The 18,341-nt window shown below is 36.6% G+C and overlaps 2 protein-coding genes across 4 annotated transcripts; one reads left to right on the top strand and one right to left on the bottom strand.

The window, feature by feature from the left end:
• Positions 1 to 8,134, bottom strand: LOC122281887 (nuclear poly(A) polymerase 4-like). Of its 2 annotated transcripts, XM_043093747.1 has the most exons (13): positions 7,968 to 8,134; positions 7,436 to 7,605; positions 7,268 to 7,345; positions 5,085 to 5,192; positions 4,795 to 4,857; positions 4,545 to 4,706; positions 3,163 to 3,336; positions 3,013 to 3,075; positions 2,601 to 2,930; positions 2,340 to 2,504; positions 1,152 to 2,213; positions 704 to 780; positions 1 to 607 (listed from the first exon to the last, which is right to left on the bottom strand). In XM_043093747.1, exons 2-13 carry the CDS (start codon positions 7,559 to 7,561, stop codon positions 577 to 579), a joined length of 2,439 nt encoding a protein of 812 aa, XP_042949681.1. In that variant the 5' UTR covers positions 7,562 to 7,605; positions 7,968 to 8,134; the 3' UTR covers positions 1 to 576. The 2 variants fall into 2 exon arrangements, with proteins under 2 accessions (XP_042949681.1, XP_042949689.1); XM_043093755.1 differs by having other exon boundaries at positions 3,223 to 3,336; positions 7,436 to 8,105.
• A 1,613-nt stretch (positions 8,135 to 9,747) lies between these two features.
• On the top strand, positions 9,748 to 13,404 carry LOC122281876 (protein IQ-domain 26-like). Of its 2 annotated transcripts, none has more exons than XM_043093725.1 (4): positions 9,748 to 10,383; positions 11,153 to 11,604; positions 12,336 to 12,542; positions 12,619 to 13,404. In XM_043093725.1, exons 2-4 carry the CDS (start codon positions 11,188 to 11,190, stop codon positions 13,183 to 13,185), a joined length of 1,191 nt encoding a protein of 396 aa, XP_042949659.1. In that variant the 5' UTR covers positions 9,748 to 10,383; positions 11,153 to 11,187; the 3' UTR covers positions 13,186 to 13,404. The 2 variants fall into 2 exon arrangements, with proteins under 2 accessions (XP_042949659.1, XP_042949668.1); XM_043093734.1 differs by having other exon boundaries at positions 9,748 to 10,387.
• The last annotated feature ends 4,937 nt before the right edge of the window (positions 13,405 to 18,341 follow it).

Raw genomic sequence — 18,341 nt, 5'->3', positions numbered from 1 at the left:
GAGAGTTCAATATTGTAATATTTAATGCAAAGCAGCAAGTGTACACAAGGTTGGATAAGAAGCACACACCCAACCAAAGTTAATAGCCTAGCCTCACGTCATAGTCCCTCCTCGCATATAATAAAACAATAAGTCAATCTAACCAAGCAACACTACGACACCCTGCCACACAATCCCAACCTTCTTTTTTTCTTTTTTAGTGGTTTTTGTTCTAATTATAAAACAAAACACTTCTTTGTTCAAAACACTAAAGCTCTTAACAAAGCCTGCTGGAAAGAAGAAAAAAAGAACAAACCTATGATCATCTGCCAAGCTCCAGAGCATCCAGTACTTGAGTATAATTCTTAACATTATAAACTGTACACGCCTGGCAGAACTAACCCCACAGGGCTCTTTAGTTGGTGCTGATTAGTTTTGACTTTGCGAGGAAGGCCATGCAAGCATGCCTGAAAAAACGAAAGAAATGAAAGCCAGCAATTAAAATCACACTTACCGGAACTGCTGGCTTTCTGTCTTTCTGTTCAGATCAACATGTCTTCACAGCCAAAGATTGCCATTGATCCAATCTCTAATCTTTCATGCCGTAGTTGTTAAACTCAATCTGCTACTGAGGAAAAAAAAAAAAAAAAACAAGAAAGCAGTATAAAGACAGACAATATAAGAAGAACCCGGGATAGGAGATCTAAAATTTCAAAATACATGCCTTATCACTTGTTTCTGCACAGCTTCTGAGTTCACACCACCAGATGCATTTATCACCATCTCAAGTGCAGCATTTGGCTTCACATTCAAAAACAAAGACAAATACAAGAAATTAGGTTACGATTGGTCAGAACATAATACATACCCAAGATTAAATAAGTCAAGAAGTAAAGAAAAAAATACTAGGCAAAAGATATATGTATTTGTGAACTCAGACACAGTCCCTTCTAAAGTGCGATTCTCAACTGTCCACCTTCTAAGATTGTACAGCACTCGTGAAGGACCTTAAAACTCTACAATCTATGGGTCAGACTGATGAAATAAGAAATCATCCTACCAGCAGAGTAAAATGCCAAACAGCCAAAGAAGAGAATGAGCAGATGACTAGGATAGAAATAAATGACAGTTTATAGAAAATCAAGGTAAGTGAAGGAACTTATATCCGAAACCTCTAACTCTTCCTGTGATCCATCTCGCAAAACTCCATCGCAATTAACACCCCCATCCTCCAAAGGCAACATGGAATGTGCTTCACACAAATCGCCCAGAGCAGAACCCAGGTTATTAGCCCCTCCAATGCTTTCTTCCACACTGCTACCTGCCACTGGTACAAATCCAGAATCCTCACAAGAACTGCCCTCACTAGTAGGATTTGTTATTATGCTCGAATTTGATGCACATGCAGTCTCAGTTTCTTGGCATAGCGTCCCTTTTTCTGCTTCAGCTAGCTCCCTAGCAGAACCTTTATCACCGTCAATCCAACGCAGCTCTCGGCTAACAGATTCAATCCCAGTACTCAATCCATTTGATGCAAGACCTTTCACCTTACTATTATAACCCTGCAATATTCTGTTTGTTTCAGCAAATGTTTTGTTTCCCACCATATGAGACGCCAAATGCTCTGGAGACACACTACTGAACTTATCAGTAATAATCTCAGGAGAAATTGAATCCTCTCTCTGTGGGGTAATACATCGCCCTTTTTCAGGGATACCTTGCACATCAGTACCATTTTTCCTCTTAAGGCATCTCTCGCTGGAGCCATTCTCAGGAGACAGTGAACCCTGACTCTGAGGGGTTATAGATCGCTGTTTTTCAGGGATACCTTGCACATCAGTATCGTTTTTCCTCTTAAGGCATCTCTCACCAGAGCCAGTCCTACCAACTTCACCATATTCATGAGAGGGTTTATTGGCCTGCTGCTGGGCAGTTGGCCTTGATGGTCGAGATCGTTTATAACCATCAGGGAACACATATGAAGGGATCTGCTTTCTACGAACATGTGAAACATAAATTTCCATCCCTGGTTTCCAAAACATGTACATGTTTACAGACTGCCTGAATTCATCTACGGTCCCACGGATATCAAACTGCTGACCTTCTTGAATCATCTCCCCCTGTTTCCTTTGCAAACCCATGAAGAAAGCACAATGGGCACACTGCTTGGATGTATCCACATACTCATGAGGATAAGGATGGCACTGCAACTTCCCCAAGGTGTCTCGCTCAATCTGCAAACAGAATTGATAGCATTAGGGATAAAAGAAACAACTCTTCACCCATATGCTGTCTACTACATGAATTTTAACAACCCGGTTTTTTGTGCCATAAACCAACAAAAAAGGCATCAATGTTACCATCAGAGTCAATTGCCTCAGCCTGGATTCCACCCAGCCTTTCCAAGCAAGTAAGTCATCGACATCAGCCGCAACTATGTCTACCTGAAGGTAGTTCTTATAGCTTTCAAAGAACAAGTATGGTTCAAACAGAGCACTCCATTGGGCTTTATTGAGTTCAATCTCCTGGATTTAGGCAAAAAAAGAACCACAAAATACAAAACAGTGAAAGACATACACAACCAAAAAAAAGTTTTCTTCCATCACAATAAATCTTCTTACCTCACAAATTTCGTTACCAAGTTGGAACTGCTCCATCATAACCCTGAGAGTGCTTGTCGAAACATTGTAGCTAGAATTCATGCAAGGGTAAGCAGGCGTTATGATGGGCATGTGATGAGTCCGGTCTCGAGGGTTCCTCCGTGGATCCCAAACAGAAAATCCAAGTTTGTCCTCTTCAATTGCACATAACATCACAGGGTTTGGCCAACGCCACTGTGTATAAACCCTAAAAAATCGAGAAACAAGCATACTGGGAACCGCATTAGGATAGAGCTGGCATACACGAGCTACAAGAAGTGCCCAGTTAACACCCCCAAGAAATCCAGTCACCTGAACAGATGCACACAAGTAAGGTTAAAAGAAGTGAAAAAACAAAATGATTACATTATTGGGAAAGTAAAAGGTCACTCACATTGGAATAAACACCACGCCTCTTGGCCCAAAACTTCAAGCACCGGAGTGTGGTACAAAAATGCTACAATTCACAAAAGAGTAGGTGATGGGCAGACCCAAAATAGAAATAATATTTTTAAAAAATAGAAATTAAAAACGAAACACTAACCACTAAACCAATATGAAACAATTTTTTTTTACTCATTAAAAACAGCAGGACGCATTTCACCTCAACATTTGGAACAAGCTTCAGAATTTGATCAGCAACCCTGCAGCCATTAAGACTTCGAACGGTGGGCTCATCAACATTGGACAATACAGAGACATCAGAGATATCCAAGTCCTGTTGACACATTTGTTACCTTGGATAAATCCAAAAGATCAAGCACTCTGAAGCTAAAAGAAGCCCACAAATTGACAAACTTAACATAAAACAGTACACGTCAAAATAATTTAATAGAGCAACTAATTGTCATATTTTTGTTGTAAGTTACATACACAGCCACAGCTATTAGCAATCTATGATATTAAGCAACGCTGCACAACGGTAATGTCAGACAAACAAATTTATTGAAGTTTACAGAAAACCAAGAGTAAAAAAAGGCAAAAGGAATGGGCAAAGTAACTAAGAAAAAGTGTGCAACAAGATCTTTAATCAAAACATTATGCACCTCTAGGGTTCAAACTAAGTGCATGTTTGGGATTGCGGTGGGAAATATAACTTATAGCTTTAGGGCTTATAGCTTATAACTTCAATAATAAACTTTGTACTTCAAAAGCTGTTTATTGTTTGATAAACATGTATCTAAAGTACTTTTAAAGTTAGTTACATTAATTTTTTTAAAAATATACAGTTTTTTTTTTTTAAGTAAATATATATACACAGTTATTTACAGGAGATTTTCGATAGAAGCTTCAATTTGGTACTTTTTAAAAAAGTAGGCTTTCAGCTTTTTTAGGTGATTAAATCACTTTTTATAAATTTACCAAACATATCATTTTTTCTTTAAAAGAGCTTTTAAATAGTAAAAAGCACTTTTTAAACTTTCAATCTCAATCCCAAACAGGCTCTAAGCTCAATTCTACACCATGAAAGGAGCTAATCATCCAAGTGCAACAAATAACTGTGGGAACTGAATTTACAGAAATTTGAAATATATATGCAGTTGATTTAAACCACAACAGAGAGAAGATAACTTTCTTTGGTCTGACAGTCAAGAGAAAGAGAGAGCGCCCTTTCTTAAAGCTTCTCATCCATATACTCCATAATCAGGCTAAGGGAAGATCTCACACAAAAAAATAAATTCAACTGTTACTACCCAAGAAACATTTCTAAAAGCTGTCTTTACATAATGCATCATTTTGGCTAGACAAAATTGGCGACGCATTTTTTTAGTAAAATAGAATTTTATTGAAGAAAGTAACAAGGCATAACCCAAGTACACATGAAGACTTGAAGTATACAACTGAGAACACCGAGTTACAAATTGGCAGCTAGACGTGGAACAAAAATTGACATGGTTAACAGAACATTTAGTGCTCTGAACTTACTTCTGGTACAACTAGGAGAGAAATACTTGCATAAAGAAGATCAATGGATATTCCATCAAACTTGAATTTCATTACTGGGACATGAGCATCTGGAACTGGTTGCAGTTCTGTGACTTCTTCCATTTCTGCCAGGATGTTATGCAATCTAAAGAAGAAGTCTTCCTGGTGAAAACAAGAAAGAATTAGATGCAAATACTGAAATGAAGAGTCCAATAGCCATAACAGAAATTGCCCAAATTTATATTATTACCTCCCGATTCACATATAATGGCCCCACACACAACGTGTCTATGTCAGTCCCAGGACCATGTACCTGTCAAGAATCTACCTTCAGTTTGCTTTGCAGATAATTTGGGAGGATCATCTTACAAAAGAACATCAAATGCATCAACAAACCATACTACAATAAAATTTTTTTGAAGAGCAGAAGTATGATGATCGAGATAATGAAAGGAAAGGAAACTGAATGGTCTAGAGCGTTGTTTCAAGGAAACAATTTAATTCACCAAAATGGATTCAAACCATAAACAGCATACTCACCCCAAGTCGATAAGAACCAAAAGTAAGAATGACAGCATTTGCATCCTCCACCATTTGATCAGTGTATCCTCTCAGCCGAGTAAGTTGCTTCACCCAATCTTTTACAATCTAATATAAACATAACTTTTACCACTAATTAGCACGCAAAGTTGAAAATAACCACAAATCAGAATATCAGTGTAAAAAAAAACATATGAATTTCAATTGTATTGCATAAAATGAGTTGTTAAATTCATTCTCAGATTTTTAATAATATCAACATCAATTTTTTATTTTTTATTTTTATCAGTAAACAAATTTTTATTGATCAAAAGAAAAGACACATGCCCAAGTATACAAGACATATACAAGAGCAACGCCTAGGGGAGCTAGTTTAGAGATACAAGGAATTCATGAAAAGACATGCCATGGAAATCAATTACGATAATGTAGTAAAGTATTGAAAAACAAATTTCTAAGCTCATCTAGTGATCGCTCTTGGTCTTCAAAGCTTCTTGCATTCCGCTCCCTCCAAATGCACCACCAGAGACATATAGGTATCATCTTCCATATGGATGCAATTTGAGAGTTGCCCCAAATAGCTCTCCAATAAGCTGGCATCACCCAAGCTAACCCCAATTGAGTAAAGACTTCATTCCACAAGGTCATGGCAATCTCACAATGTAGTAATAGATGGTCAGTGGACTCTCCACTCTTCTTGCATATATAGCACCAGTCCATAACCATAATGTCACGTTTCATCAAGTTGTCTATAGTAAGAATCTATAGCACTAGTCAACATCATTAATCTCAATTTTTTTTTTTTTTTGACAAGTCGTTACTTTCAAAAAAATATCATTCCATCTAAACTGAGCGTCACACTTTACTTTGTCTGTCAAAAAGTTATTTATTTATTCAAAACCATTGATTGAGATCCCTTGAACTCTACTCTTGAAAAAAGATGCAAGATCATTCAAGACTTGTAATGAAGTGTAAAGTGAAACATTAATAAAATTCATCAAATATAAAGTGTAACACCTCCCTCAATATAACAGCATGTCATATAAAGGTATGTAATGAAGTTAGTGCGTATTCAATCATTACCCAGTAAAAACTTATTTCAGCAATCCCCACAAACCAACATTATTAAAATTCCTAGTGTCACCAAAAACATAAACAGAAGGGGCTGCCCCCAAAACAATAATAAAAAGGAAAAGAAATGAAAGTAGAGTGATGCCAAACAATTCCAAAAAAGTTATGCGTGTCCTTAATAGTCTTCACAATAAATAACCAACTTGGAAACTTTTTCCATCTCACCCCCTTACCAAACCTGGATGATAGCTATTTCCCTAGTCTCCACCAGGCTCCAAATAGATAGATTACACTTACTGTCGGCCACACTGGCATTTATTTGTTTACCTTAAATTTCAATACTCCAACTTACTCCACAAACCATCAGCTCCTTTGCTTCTCCTTCCAAAATCGTAAAGTTAGTCTTGAAAGAGTTGACGATCACCGTTTGATTATGTAGTCAATAGGTCATGGTAACCATTGAGAAATGGCCCAATGGTGTTTGTGAAAGATGCAACTAGAGCTGATTGATTTTGATGGTATAGGGACTTGGTAAAGTGTGCATAACGTTAACTATGAAAACACATGGCCCTTTCCGATTAGGTAGCTAAATTTTTACCAAGAAAAGAATCTTGATATCCTGATGGCAGGACCGATATACACATCAGATTTTGATTCTCAAAGATGATTCAGACGATAAATCACACCATGGATTCTCGTCAACCTCATCATCTGACATTGCTGTCTATATAACAAAATTTAGTAAAACCATAATGTTCAGATTAGCAATGATCACCACTTTTCCTCGTCTTTTCCAAACTAATCATGGCTTACCGGGTTCCACTGATTATACAATTGTTTCGTCTTCTGTATGTTTGTTGCTGTCTTAATGGGCTCCCACCCCAGAAATCAAATAAATTATTTCATGGAAGGGTGAGCTCCTGAAATTCCAAACTCATATTTTTCCTCTGCCATTCTACAACTTAAATACCAGCCTAACTTTGATAACGCACTTTTTAAAATAAAAATTTGTGATTCTTCTAGGTAGAGACTTGTTAGGTCCCACTGGCATTCAATTCGCAATTTTACCCCAAAAATCCAACTTCCCGTTAAAAGGAATTGAGTGATCTCACCTGACGAATTCGACCAAGAACCTCCTCTCTCTTGGCAGCTTCCTCTTTTCTCTCGTAAAGCCCAGCATCCACCAAGAACTTTCACACCAAGAAACCAAGATTTTAGCACAAAACATGAACACATTAGAGAACAGATTTTTCTCTTAAAACAAGAAAGAGAATGCAAACCTTCTCCAGTTCTTTATTTCTCTGTCTGTCGGTTTCACTGGGTCCCGCCGTTGATATTGGCTTCGTCACGCCGTGTTGCTTCGATGCCGAAGCCGGCGGAGGACTCAGCCCCTCTGAACTCACCATCACCGCACCCCAAAACTTTTTTTAAAATCCGAAAATACTAATACCTAAAACCCGAGATATTCGTGAAATCAGACAATCGCATATAGGAAAGAAAGGTAGTCGAAAAATCAAAACCCTAAAATTGAAGAAACGACATGGGAGATTGGAAACATGAAACTAAAAAAAGAAAATTTGAAAGCAATTTAAGGACACAATCTGGAATTGAAGGAACAAATAACAAGGAGGAAACACAGAAGGCATATAAAGAAAGTTTTCCCAGATAATGCAGAGAAAATTGAGGAGATCGAGAACCAAAGGCGTTGAAAAATACGTAAAGGAAATCGGGAATACGAGATCTAATAGAACAAGGAAACAAAACCAAGACACAACAACGGAGAGAGAGAGAGAGAGAGAGAGAGAGAGAGACCTAAACGATGTCGGAAAGGGAGAGATTGGGTCGGCGAGAGAGAGAGAGAGAGAGAGAGGTGGCTGGGGATGGGATTTTTTTCCAAACAGGGGATATTTTTCGTCTAGATGTTGTTGTTTAAACCTAAAAACGGGGCGTTGCGGTAACGGGGGACGGCATTTTTGTGCGGATTCTTTTGTCCAATTGGAAAAGTGATCTGATTGGCCCATGGGGGTGATTGATTCGGATCTTTAGATTTCATAATTGCCTTGAAATGAATGTAGAGGTGGATTCAATTGTATAGAAGAGGGATTAGGCTCTGCAAATCTATGGACAGTTATTTTCACCCCTTTTTCAGAACTACTTTATCTATTGGGATTCGATTAGATTAGATGATAAATTTGTAAATAATAATAATAATATAATTTATAAATAATAATTAAATAATTTGAGATAAAATATTAAAAATCTAATTATTGATCTAAAAGTCACGTAACTGTTAAATATTAATTTGATTAAATTTTTAACATTTACGATCATAATAAAAGATAGTTTATAGAATTTTAGAAAATAAAAAATAAGAAGTTGAATAACACTATTTGCCCCACTTGCAAGGTAGCTCAGTTTATTCCCACTATAACACTATTTGCCATTACGAAGTGCTTTCTGTTCTTCACACTCTTGACTCGGAGGCACTTGGCCCAACTCAAATACCTTTTTTTTTTTTTTTTTAATAAGAGGGCCCAAATGAAGTTTTTAAAAAGGCCGATTTTTTTTATGGACCGGTGTGGACTGCATGGGAGACAACCAGGGCTCAAATGCTGAGCCGTTACCGAGGCTGCCACTAGAGCCCAAGGTTGCTATATCATCATCATCCTCATCACTATTGCTATTATCAAATCATGATGTCCTTCTGATTTTTAAAGAGAGAAATATGATATCCTTTTAAACTGATTAGATGACGTGGAGAAAACGATTTCAAGGATTAAAATTTAAGTTAGTTGCTATTTTTTACATAGGGAATGATCCCATTCAATTGATTTTCAGTTAGGATAAATGATAGACATTATCCTCTTTGACTATTATTCTTTCTTCATTTGTTTATGTGACTTCAAATGACATATGAATTTTTATTTATTGGTATTTTAACCAATTTGTAATATATTTCTTAGAAGTCTATTGTCAAATTCAAAACTTAGTTTATACATCTTTATGAAATGATGCCATTAACTAATATTAGTTGGTGGTAAAATAAGGGATGAGATAATTTAAAAATGAGTTCTGTTATATATAATGATTTTGCATATTTTTTATACACTTCAATAATATGATTGATTAAAATAATTATTTTATATTAAAACAATAAAGCAGACAATCACATTAATAATTACACAAAAATTACTCAAAAGTGACATAAAATTTTTGTTTAAAAATAGTCAGTTCAAAATATTAAGAAGGCGTAGAAGGAAATTAGGTCATAAAATATAAGAAGGAATCCGCCCAATATCTTATTATCTTTTCCTTGAGTTGCTGTCGATGTCAGCCAAATTTCTGTCCACATTGATCAAATCCTTTCAAATCAGCTACTAAACCCGAATTTTCACTTGTAGGTAAGGTAAGCATCCTATCCATTGTATCCAAGTGGTCCTGATTCCTATCCCAGTGGCTCCGGACTTACATTTGTAACATCCTGAACATCGTTTATTTGGTAACGAGGATTCCAAGAATTTAAAAATATGAAAACCCAACATTTATTGCGTTGTTTCCATATCAATTTGGATTTGCTTTAATTGCATACACAAGGACAGAGGCCCTTTTTCAACCCAAGGCCTTGTTTCAGAGATTTTCCTGCAGGAACAATGGCAGAGAGATTGAGGTAGGAATCATGGAAGGTACATTGGGCAAAATTTTCTGGAATCACTCTGAGTGATACGGAGACTGAAAGACGTTCTCCAACCCAAAAAAGAAAGCGAAGTTTCAGCCTTTTTTGGTCGTCTTATTTGGGACAAAGAGAAGCTAATAAAATAGCCCTTTTAGTGGGTATAAGCTTTAATGGCTCTTCAGTGCACTCGTACAAGAGAGAGACAGGGATATGAGAGCAAATTATGGCTTTGAGAGCTGTAGAAGATATCAAAGAGTCAGAGGGAAAGAGACGGACACAGACACTGAGAGAGTATACTCGAAAGCGGTTTGAAAGTGAAGCATAATAAAAAGTGAAGCGATTCACGGGATTGTCAGTGGGTACTTTTCATTTGTAGGAAGGAGTACACGTTGCTCCAGAAAGTTAAGAGAGAGAATAAGAGAAAAATCTTTCTTTGTGAGAAATTTGAGGGAGAGAGGAAGAAAAGGGAGTGGCTGTGCTTTCTGTAGGCTGGCCAAGTTTTTAGCATTGGAGGAAGTTGGGTGTGAATTCGGCGCTGTTTTTGAATTTTACAAGGTGGGTGAGTTTTTTCCTCTTTGATTATTTCTTCGGCTTCACTTTTTAATCGTTATGCCTTTTGTCTGTAATTCTTGTTTGTTTACATGGGGGTAGTTTCTGAAACTTTATATTTTAACGGGTTTGAGCCCCCTGTATCTTTCTGTGACATCTTTTTGTCTTGTAACACAGTTCTTCACGAGGAGCTGTCAGAATTTCTTTTCAAAATATAAAAAATCCAATCTTCATCTAAGTTTTTTTGTTTTTAAGGTTTGGATGCCTTCTGTTTTGTTAATTGTGATCCGTATGATCCACACTTTGCTCACATCACTTCCCTGCTTCAAACCTGTAAAGATTCTAGAGATCTTACAGATCATTTCTTCCCCTCCGCGAAACACACCCCCCCCCCCCCCCCCCCCTCTCTCTCCTTTCTCTCCCTCCCTCCCTCCCTCCCTTCACTCTCTCTCTTTCGTACAAACTTTTCATCTCAATAAACAACACCTGGGTTTGGTCATAGTTTTTGAAATATTTTGGTCTCTCTCACTCGCTTTTTTATTCCTGAAACGCCGTTCCCTCTCTTAGCTTCTAGCTCATTGAAGGATTTGTTGTTATTGCATTTGTTTGTCTAGGATTTGCTGGGCTTGTTTAGCTCTGATTTTCAATTCAAATTTTTGAGAGGGAAAAGACGGGGACTTGTTAGTGGTTAGGGAAACCCCACCTAAGATTTTGACTTTGTACCTAACATTTTATTTCTCTTTGGACTTTTTGGCTGTTTATTTTCTCTCTCTAGTTTGTCACTCCAAAGTCACTAGAGATAGAGAAAATATGGGAAAGGCTACAAGATGGTTGAAAGGCTTGTTGGGAATGAAGAAGGAGAAGGCTCATGTCGAAAATTCAAGTCAATTGACTGGAGACCGGAGGGAAAAGAAAAGGTGGAGTTTTGGCAAGTCGCTAAGAGATTCTAGCGCGGTTGCTCAGTCTCCGGCGAGCACTTCGGGTAAACTGCCAGCCACCGATGCGGCTTGGCTAAGATCCTACATTACTGAGTCAGAGAAGGAGCAGAACAAGCATGCAATTGCCGTGGCTGCTGCCACAGCAGCCGCAGCTGATGCTGCAGTTGCCGCTGCACAAGCAGCGGTGGCGGTTGTCCGGCTGACAAGCCAGGGACGGGGAACTTTGTTTGCTGGAGGGAGGGAAAGGTGGGCTGCTGTGAAGATTCAGACTGTTTTTAGGGGTTGTTTGGTAAGTAGGTCTCCAATTTTGTCTATTTTCTATCGTCTTTAGAACCTCATTGATCTCACAGGGTTAACTGCACTAATCAAGTATTCCAAATCTTTTCTGTTTTCGATGTGATTGTGTTTTTTCACATTGTGATGTAATCCCTCTAGACATGTCTGTTGCAGTCTCATAAGTGTGTCATTGCAACTACTGTTTTCGTTGGTGCAATTTCTTTCTCAAAAGTATGAAAACTAATTTGAAAATGCCAATGGAACAGTACAAGTGCTCGTGGGTCAATAAGATGGTACATGTGTTGTTCACTTTAATGTTGACTTGGCTAATAATTTTGCCTCGCTTTTAGTTCTTTTTCCCATTTGATCCCCTATGCTGATATTCTGAGAATCTGAAATTTTGAATTTTGAAAGTTTGTTTTTTACGATCTGGGTCATCTCTGTTATTCCTTTTGCTTTTCATGATTCAATTTGGGTGCTTGTTCCTTCGACGATTTAATTTTTTTGGTTCTTAGATGGGTCTTCCTGTTTCTTATTGTGCTTTTTCTTCTGTACTTTGCACTGCTTTGCGTTCTCCACATGTTGTTCTTGGGGTACTAAATAAATGTCATGCTTTTTAGGCGCCTTGTCCCGTATACCAAGTTATGTATGGAACCGTGACATTTATGAATTATGAAAAGATTACCCTTTATTTTGTTACAGAAGATTCGTAATCTTTTACTGAAAGTTTCCGTTCACTGTCAGGCCCGAAAAGCGCTTCGAGCTCTGAAAGGACTCGTCAAATTACAGGCTCTTGTTAGAGGCTATCTTGTCCGAAAACGGGCTACTGCAACCCTTCATAGCATGCAAGCTCTTATAAGAGCTCAAGCCGCAGTTCGCTCACAACGTGCCTGTCGTTCTCTCAACAAAGAGAACAGATTTCATCCTGAAATTCGACACCGAAGATCTATTGTAAGACCGATTCCTTGTGTGTGTGTGTGTATATGGTGTAAAAGTTAGCATCTAATTGATTTGTTTATGATTCCAGGAGAGGTTTGACGAAGCAAGAAGTGAATTTCACAGCAAGAGGTTATCGGCATCATATGAAGCTTCAGTGAATGCATTCGACGATAGCCCAAAAATTGTGGAAATTGACACATACAAACCGAGATCAAGATCTAGGAGAATCAACACGGTGTTTTCTGAGTGTGGTGAAGACCTGCCTTACCAAACAATCTCATCACCTCTTCCATGTCCAATTCCTGCTCGAAACTTTCAAGACTTTGAATGGTACTTCACTGGTGAAGAATGTAGGTTCGCTACTGCTCAGAGCACTCCTCGGTTTGGTAATTCCATCCAGTCTAATGCCCCGGCTACACCGGCCAAGAGTGTCTGCGGAGACAGCTTCTTCAGACCATACCTAAACTTCCCAAACTATATGGCAAGTACACAATCTTTTAAGGCCAAATTGAGGTCTCACAGTGCACCAAAGCAAAGACCCGAGCCTATGCCAAAGAAGAGGCTTTCACTGAATGAAATCATGGCAGCAAGAAATAGCATTAGCAGTGTTAGAATGCAGCGGTCTTCTTCCCGAGATGAAGAGGAAGATTTCTGAGCTACAGTTGCTACTTGCTAGGAGGTCCTCCTAGTTAGTTATTCAGAAAGAACATGTTTGGGGGGTGGGGGGTTGTTTCAGTTTTAAATGATTCTCTAAGCTTGATTTTCTGCTTCATTGTTAACAACAATAGGATAAAGCTAAAGGTCCTGTAAATTCTTCTGAAACAGTTATTGAATTATGCCTTATGAAATGAAAGGGCTTGTTTTTTCTTCCTAATATTAGATCCGAAAATACATGACTCAAAATCGTGTTACCTAAAAAAGACTAATACTTTAAAAATACCGCAGAATCGGATGATTATTGCTTTCAATTAAAAAATTGGAGACCTTGTTTCTCTTAGCATGGTCAAGACACTTCGAAAACATTTATTTTAATGTTTGCCAGCACAACTCCTCGGGTAATGCTGTTTGTTTAACGCATTTGAGTGCCATTAGCTTCCCATCAATTCAAATTCCTAAGAAGTTTCCTGGTAAGTTCCACTGAATTATCACGATCCTTTTAAAGACTACTTTTAATTGGAGCTTCATATAGTTAATTGAGATAAGTCGAGTTAAGATGATGTGAGAGTTGAAAATTAAATAAAATTTTATTTTTATTTTAAAATTAAAAAAATTTAAATTATTTATTATATTTTATGCATAAGTTTAAAAAAATTATAATAATTAAATAAAATAAAATAAGATAAATTGAGAAGTTCTCTTCATCCAAATAATTCATCCAAATAATCACTGATGTTTCTTTGGGTATATTTTCTCCTAATTTGCCCCTTAATACTTAGAAAATTGCCAATTTTCCATAAATGGTAGAGGCATATATGTCAAAACGGTTGCATGCTTTCAAATTTCACTTCAAATCTCTATGCAGCAGATGAGTAGTCATGATCTAGAGGCTGACAGATAACAAACAAGCTCAGTCGGCTACTTGCTGTGTTCAACCATAAAAAAAAATCTTCCAACCTTCCTATTATGGAACATCCATAAAAAAAGCTCATGCCTCTACAGTTGGGGATTGTGTGTGCATGTACAGTCCATCCAATTTTTTCACGCATGCTTTTATAATTCTAAGCTTTAAACAGTCAATTACCAAGGATTCGAATTTTCGAACATGGAACAGAAATGCAACCCAATCAAAGGAGAAAGCAAAAGTGTGGGACCTCTTCATGGATCTTTAAATTTCATATCAGCAATGATTAGAGCTTTTATTTCATTGATGGGTTTCTGGGCCTTGCTTGCATCAGCTTTTGATGGCTCACATGCTTTTGGGTTTAAATAAAGAAAAAGAAACAAATTCATTATAAGGGGTAATTTGGGAAAACGTGCCGGTCTTTGACTGAATTATTATCTCCCCCGTACCCAAGTCCCAACCTTTAGGCATAAGCCATACATCATCCCTATCCATATGTTCCCATCTCGTGGAGCGTGTCGGTAAGCTCCTCACCTCACTGTCCTGTCTTCAACCCAAGAATAAATCATGATCCCACGGTTACCCTCGTGTCTTGCTTCTAATTACCTATAAGTCCAGTTTCAATATCCGGATCTCTCATTTTCTCAACATATTTATAATCTCTCTCTTACTCAAAGATCATATTCAAATATCATATCTATTTTTTTGAAAATTAAAAATAAAAGCAAATGTTTCTAATCTTTTAAACAGAAGAAGGAGACGTTGAGAAGGACTGGATAGAGATTTGAAGTTTTCTTAATCTACGATTAAAAAATTAATTTTTTTTTTATGTAGATCTTATATTAATTTATTTTTTTTAAAATGATTGGATGTCATTTATTCAATTACGACTACAAATATCATTTCTCTTTACAAATATGTTTCTTCTTATCCAAACACTGACAATACAAGTTGTTTAATTCAATTGTTTATTGGGAGTGCTTCATACGAGAATAATATGGATGGCCGGATCTCTTTGGTCCAGCGGCTACGCTTTCGTCATCCCGCCGTGCATTAGAAAAGATGCCCATGCTTTTGAAAAAGCACTTAACATGATGACCTGATCAAAATGAAGGTTATTGCATTAGTTTATTCAATGCAAATCTAGGGCTAGTTTAGTTCCTAGAGCTAGAGCTTCGTGGTTTGAAACTTTTTTGAATCTTGAAAAAGGAGAAGGTAAGGTGCTTGTGCATGTGTGTGTGTGTAAGAGAGAGCGTGCGTGTAGATTTGATTAAGCCTGGCTTTACAGTGTAAAAGTTGTAATTAGTCAAATTACGCATTAATTACTCTTCAAATTCCCATTTAGATGGGAAACTACGAAGTTGGAAAGCAGCCTAAAAGTCCATCTTTGACCATCTCGGAACGTGTCCTTGGGCATTGAGAGGATGGATATTATCGGCATTCTAGGGAAAATAATAAAGTGGATGGCCTAAATTATGGTTTATTTCGGAAATTTCTCCATGTGCCCCGCACTATTCTGAATAGATAGATTTTACAATGAGCAACTCCCACCGGCATTTTGTCACGCGGCATGGTATGGTCCTTTCGAATTGTCTAAGGTTTCAACCACTAGACCTTAGCCATTTTCTGAACAGCGATTGAGGAGAGAAAGATGGGTTTTGTTGTTAACATATACTTTAATTTTTAAAGAACATCATAAGCCCATAATCTTCACGAAGAGTTTTAAGTAACGAGATAAACACATTACATATGTTATATTGTAAAATCTGCATACTACATTTACATATTTCGATCGACTTAAGTTTTTAAAATAATTAATGATTTGATATGAAATTAGAACAATGAGTTTAAGTTTCACATTTTACTTATGTTTTAGTTAATTTTCACTACTAGAATATTAAGAGACTTACTTCCATGTGGTTCCATGCATGAGAGACCATGATTTGCCTCTCTTTGTGTATTCTTCATAAAATTATCAAGACCCATGGCCAATATTTAAGTCCTTATCATAAAAAAATGAAAAAAGAAAAAGAAAAAGAAATTAAATAAGGGGAATTACATGGTTTATACAACAAATATAAAATAATGAACAGTTACAGGTGTGTTTGTTATAATCCATGATGGGGGGGAGACCATGCCTGATGGTTAGGGTATGGGCAAGCGGTTCGATGCACACAGTTTTGTAGATGTGGTCCTAAAATGATAAAATCCAACCGGACAGCCACCGGTCGGTGTCACACGCTGTAACCGAGGGTACCATCAAAACATTAAAGAATCAACAACCGTAAAGAATAATCATGTTCTGCCTTTTCCTTCTTCTTTTCTTTTTTGGTTTTACTTTATGCTCCTCGTAAACATACAGTCCGGAAATAGCACGGACCAGCACCGACCACAACCCACATATCAGACCATACGGTAACAATATTATACCGTTCGTTCTCATTGTCTTGATTCCTTGCTGCATTTGTATGCTTAAGAATATTAGTATAAATTTGAAATATACAAATACGGGTAAGAGAAGTGCTATATAGTTTTAAAGAGATATTAAAAAAATAAATTCATAAGCAATACATTAAGGTGTAGTTTGGTTAATGAGATGAGATGATGTAAGATGGTTTCAGATAAAAATTAGAAATTAAATAAAATATTGTTATAATATTATTTTTTTAATATTATTATTATTTTAAGATTTAAAAAAATTGAATTGATTATTACATTTTGTATAGAAATTTGAAAAATTTGTAATAATAAAATGAAATGAAATGAGATGAAACTATTTCTGTATCTAAATTAAGCATAAATCTACTATACAATAAATATTTTGAAAAACATTAATTAAAATACGTCAATTAACCTAAAGCATTGATCTATTTTAAAATACGTCAATGATGGTAAATGTGCCACATTTTACTTAATATGACGTAAGTGAGATGGTAGTATGGTGTATAAAATTTTATATTTTAAAATATTAGAGAAATTAACGTTGTCTATTGACAATAAACATTTGGCATTCCCCATTTCATAGAACAGATAAATATGAGTATCATGCGTTTCTGGAAGATGCAAGAAACTCCATCCTATAAAACAACTTTGCAGCAAGGAAAGAAGGTGATATATATGGGACAGATTTTGTGACGCCCCCAAATTTTGTTTGGGATCGGACGGACATTTGAAGCGTCGAGACATGCAACACAAGGTTACCTGCCCCCATTCATGACATATAAGATGCAATGTTTCTAACATACATCTAACAATATGCAATATTCGCAACGGATAAATTTTTTCTTTAATAATATTATGCACCAAATTGAAAATATCTCAAATGCTTAAAACATACTTCATACATAAAAACCCATTGAACAACTAAGATCACAACACTAGTCCAAAATGGTTATGATCCAAAAAGTACTAGAGATGCAACTTCATCCTACAAGTAGTAATTTACGTTAACTACTATATTAACATTGATGTCGCACCGTCGCTTAGTCAACTGTATCTAGTTGGTTAGCTCTTGATCCTCTTTTCAGGTCCTGTAACAAGATCTACCATTCGAGAGGAATGGTAGTTAGGACTACCACAGTGATATTTGATTACAAATCTCAGTAAGTTAACAAAAGCTTTCACACAAGCTAATGATGCATGGATGACAGTAAAAACATGAATGTATAATCAAATTCATAAGTAATTAAAGCATAACTTGACGTACAACATAGCATAATTGACATAACTTAAATTGAAACGTGAACTGAACTTGACTTGACATGAACTTGATTTGAAACTTGTCTTAACATGAACTTGTTCTGAAACTTGACTTAACATGAAAAATACATACTCCACAGTTGTTGTGACCCCATGTACATAGCATAATTGATATAACTTAAATTGAAACGTGAACTAAACTTGACTTGACGTGAACTTGATCTGAAACTTGACTTATCATGAATTTGTTCTGAAACTTGACTTAACATGAAAAATACATACTCCACAGTTGTTGTGGCCCCATGTATTCTACGTGTAAATACATACTCTACAGTTGTTGTAGCTCCATGTATTCTACACATCACAATGCAGTTAAATACATACTCCACAATTGTTGTGGCCCCATGTATTCTACGTGTAAATACATACTCCATAGTTGTTGTGGCCCAATGTATTCTACACGTCACAATACAGTTAAATACATACTTCACAGTTGTTGTGGCCCCATGTATTCTACGCGTCACAATGCAGTTAAATACACACTCCACAGT

Source organism: Carya illinoinensis, chromosome 1 (genome assembly GCF_018687715.1).
Source record: "Carya illinoinensis cultivar Pawnee chromosome 1, C.illinoinensisPawnee_v1, whole genome shotgun sequence".
NCBI lineage: Eukaryota > Viridiplantae > Streptophyta > Magnoliopsida > Fagales > Juglandaceae > Carya > Carya illinoinensis.
This window is presented reverse-complemented; position numbering and strand designations above follow the sequence as displayed.

Coding starts and splice junctions, on each gene's coding strand:
- LOC122281887 (XM_043093747.1), bottom strand. CDS start 7,561: ATGGTGAGTTCAGAGGGGCTGAGTCCTCCGCCGGCTTCGGCATCGAAG. Junction 3,076..3,162: donor TGTTTCATATTGGTTTAGTG/GTTAGTGTTTCG, acceptor TGTGAATTGTAG/CATTTTTGTACCACACTCCG. Junction 781..1,151: donor GATCACAGGAAGAGTTAGAG/GTTTCGGATATA, acceptor TTGAATGTGAAG/CCAAATGCTGCACTTGAGAT.
- LOC122281876 (XM_043093725.1), top strand. CDS start 11,188: ATGGGAAAGGCTACAAGATGGTTGAAAGGCTTGTTGGGAATGAAGAAG. Junction 11,605..12,335: donor CTGTTTTTAGGGGTTGTTTG/GTAAGTAGGTCT, acceptor GTTCACTGTCAG/GCCCGAAAAGCGCTTCGAGC. Junction 12,543..12,618: donor TTCGACACCGAAGATCTATT/GTAAGACCGATT, acceptor TTATGATTCCAG/GAGAGGTTTGACGAAGCAAG.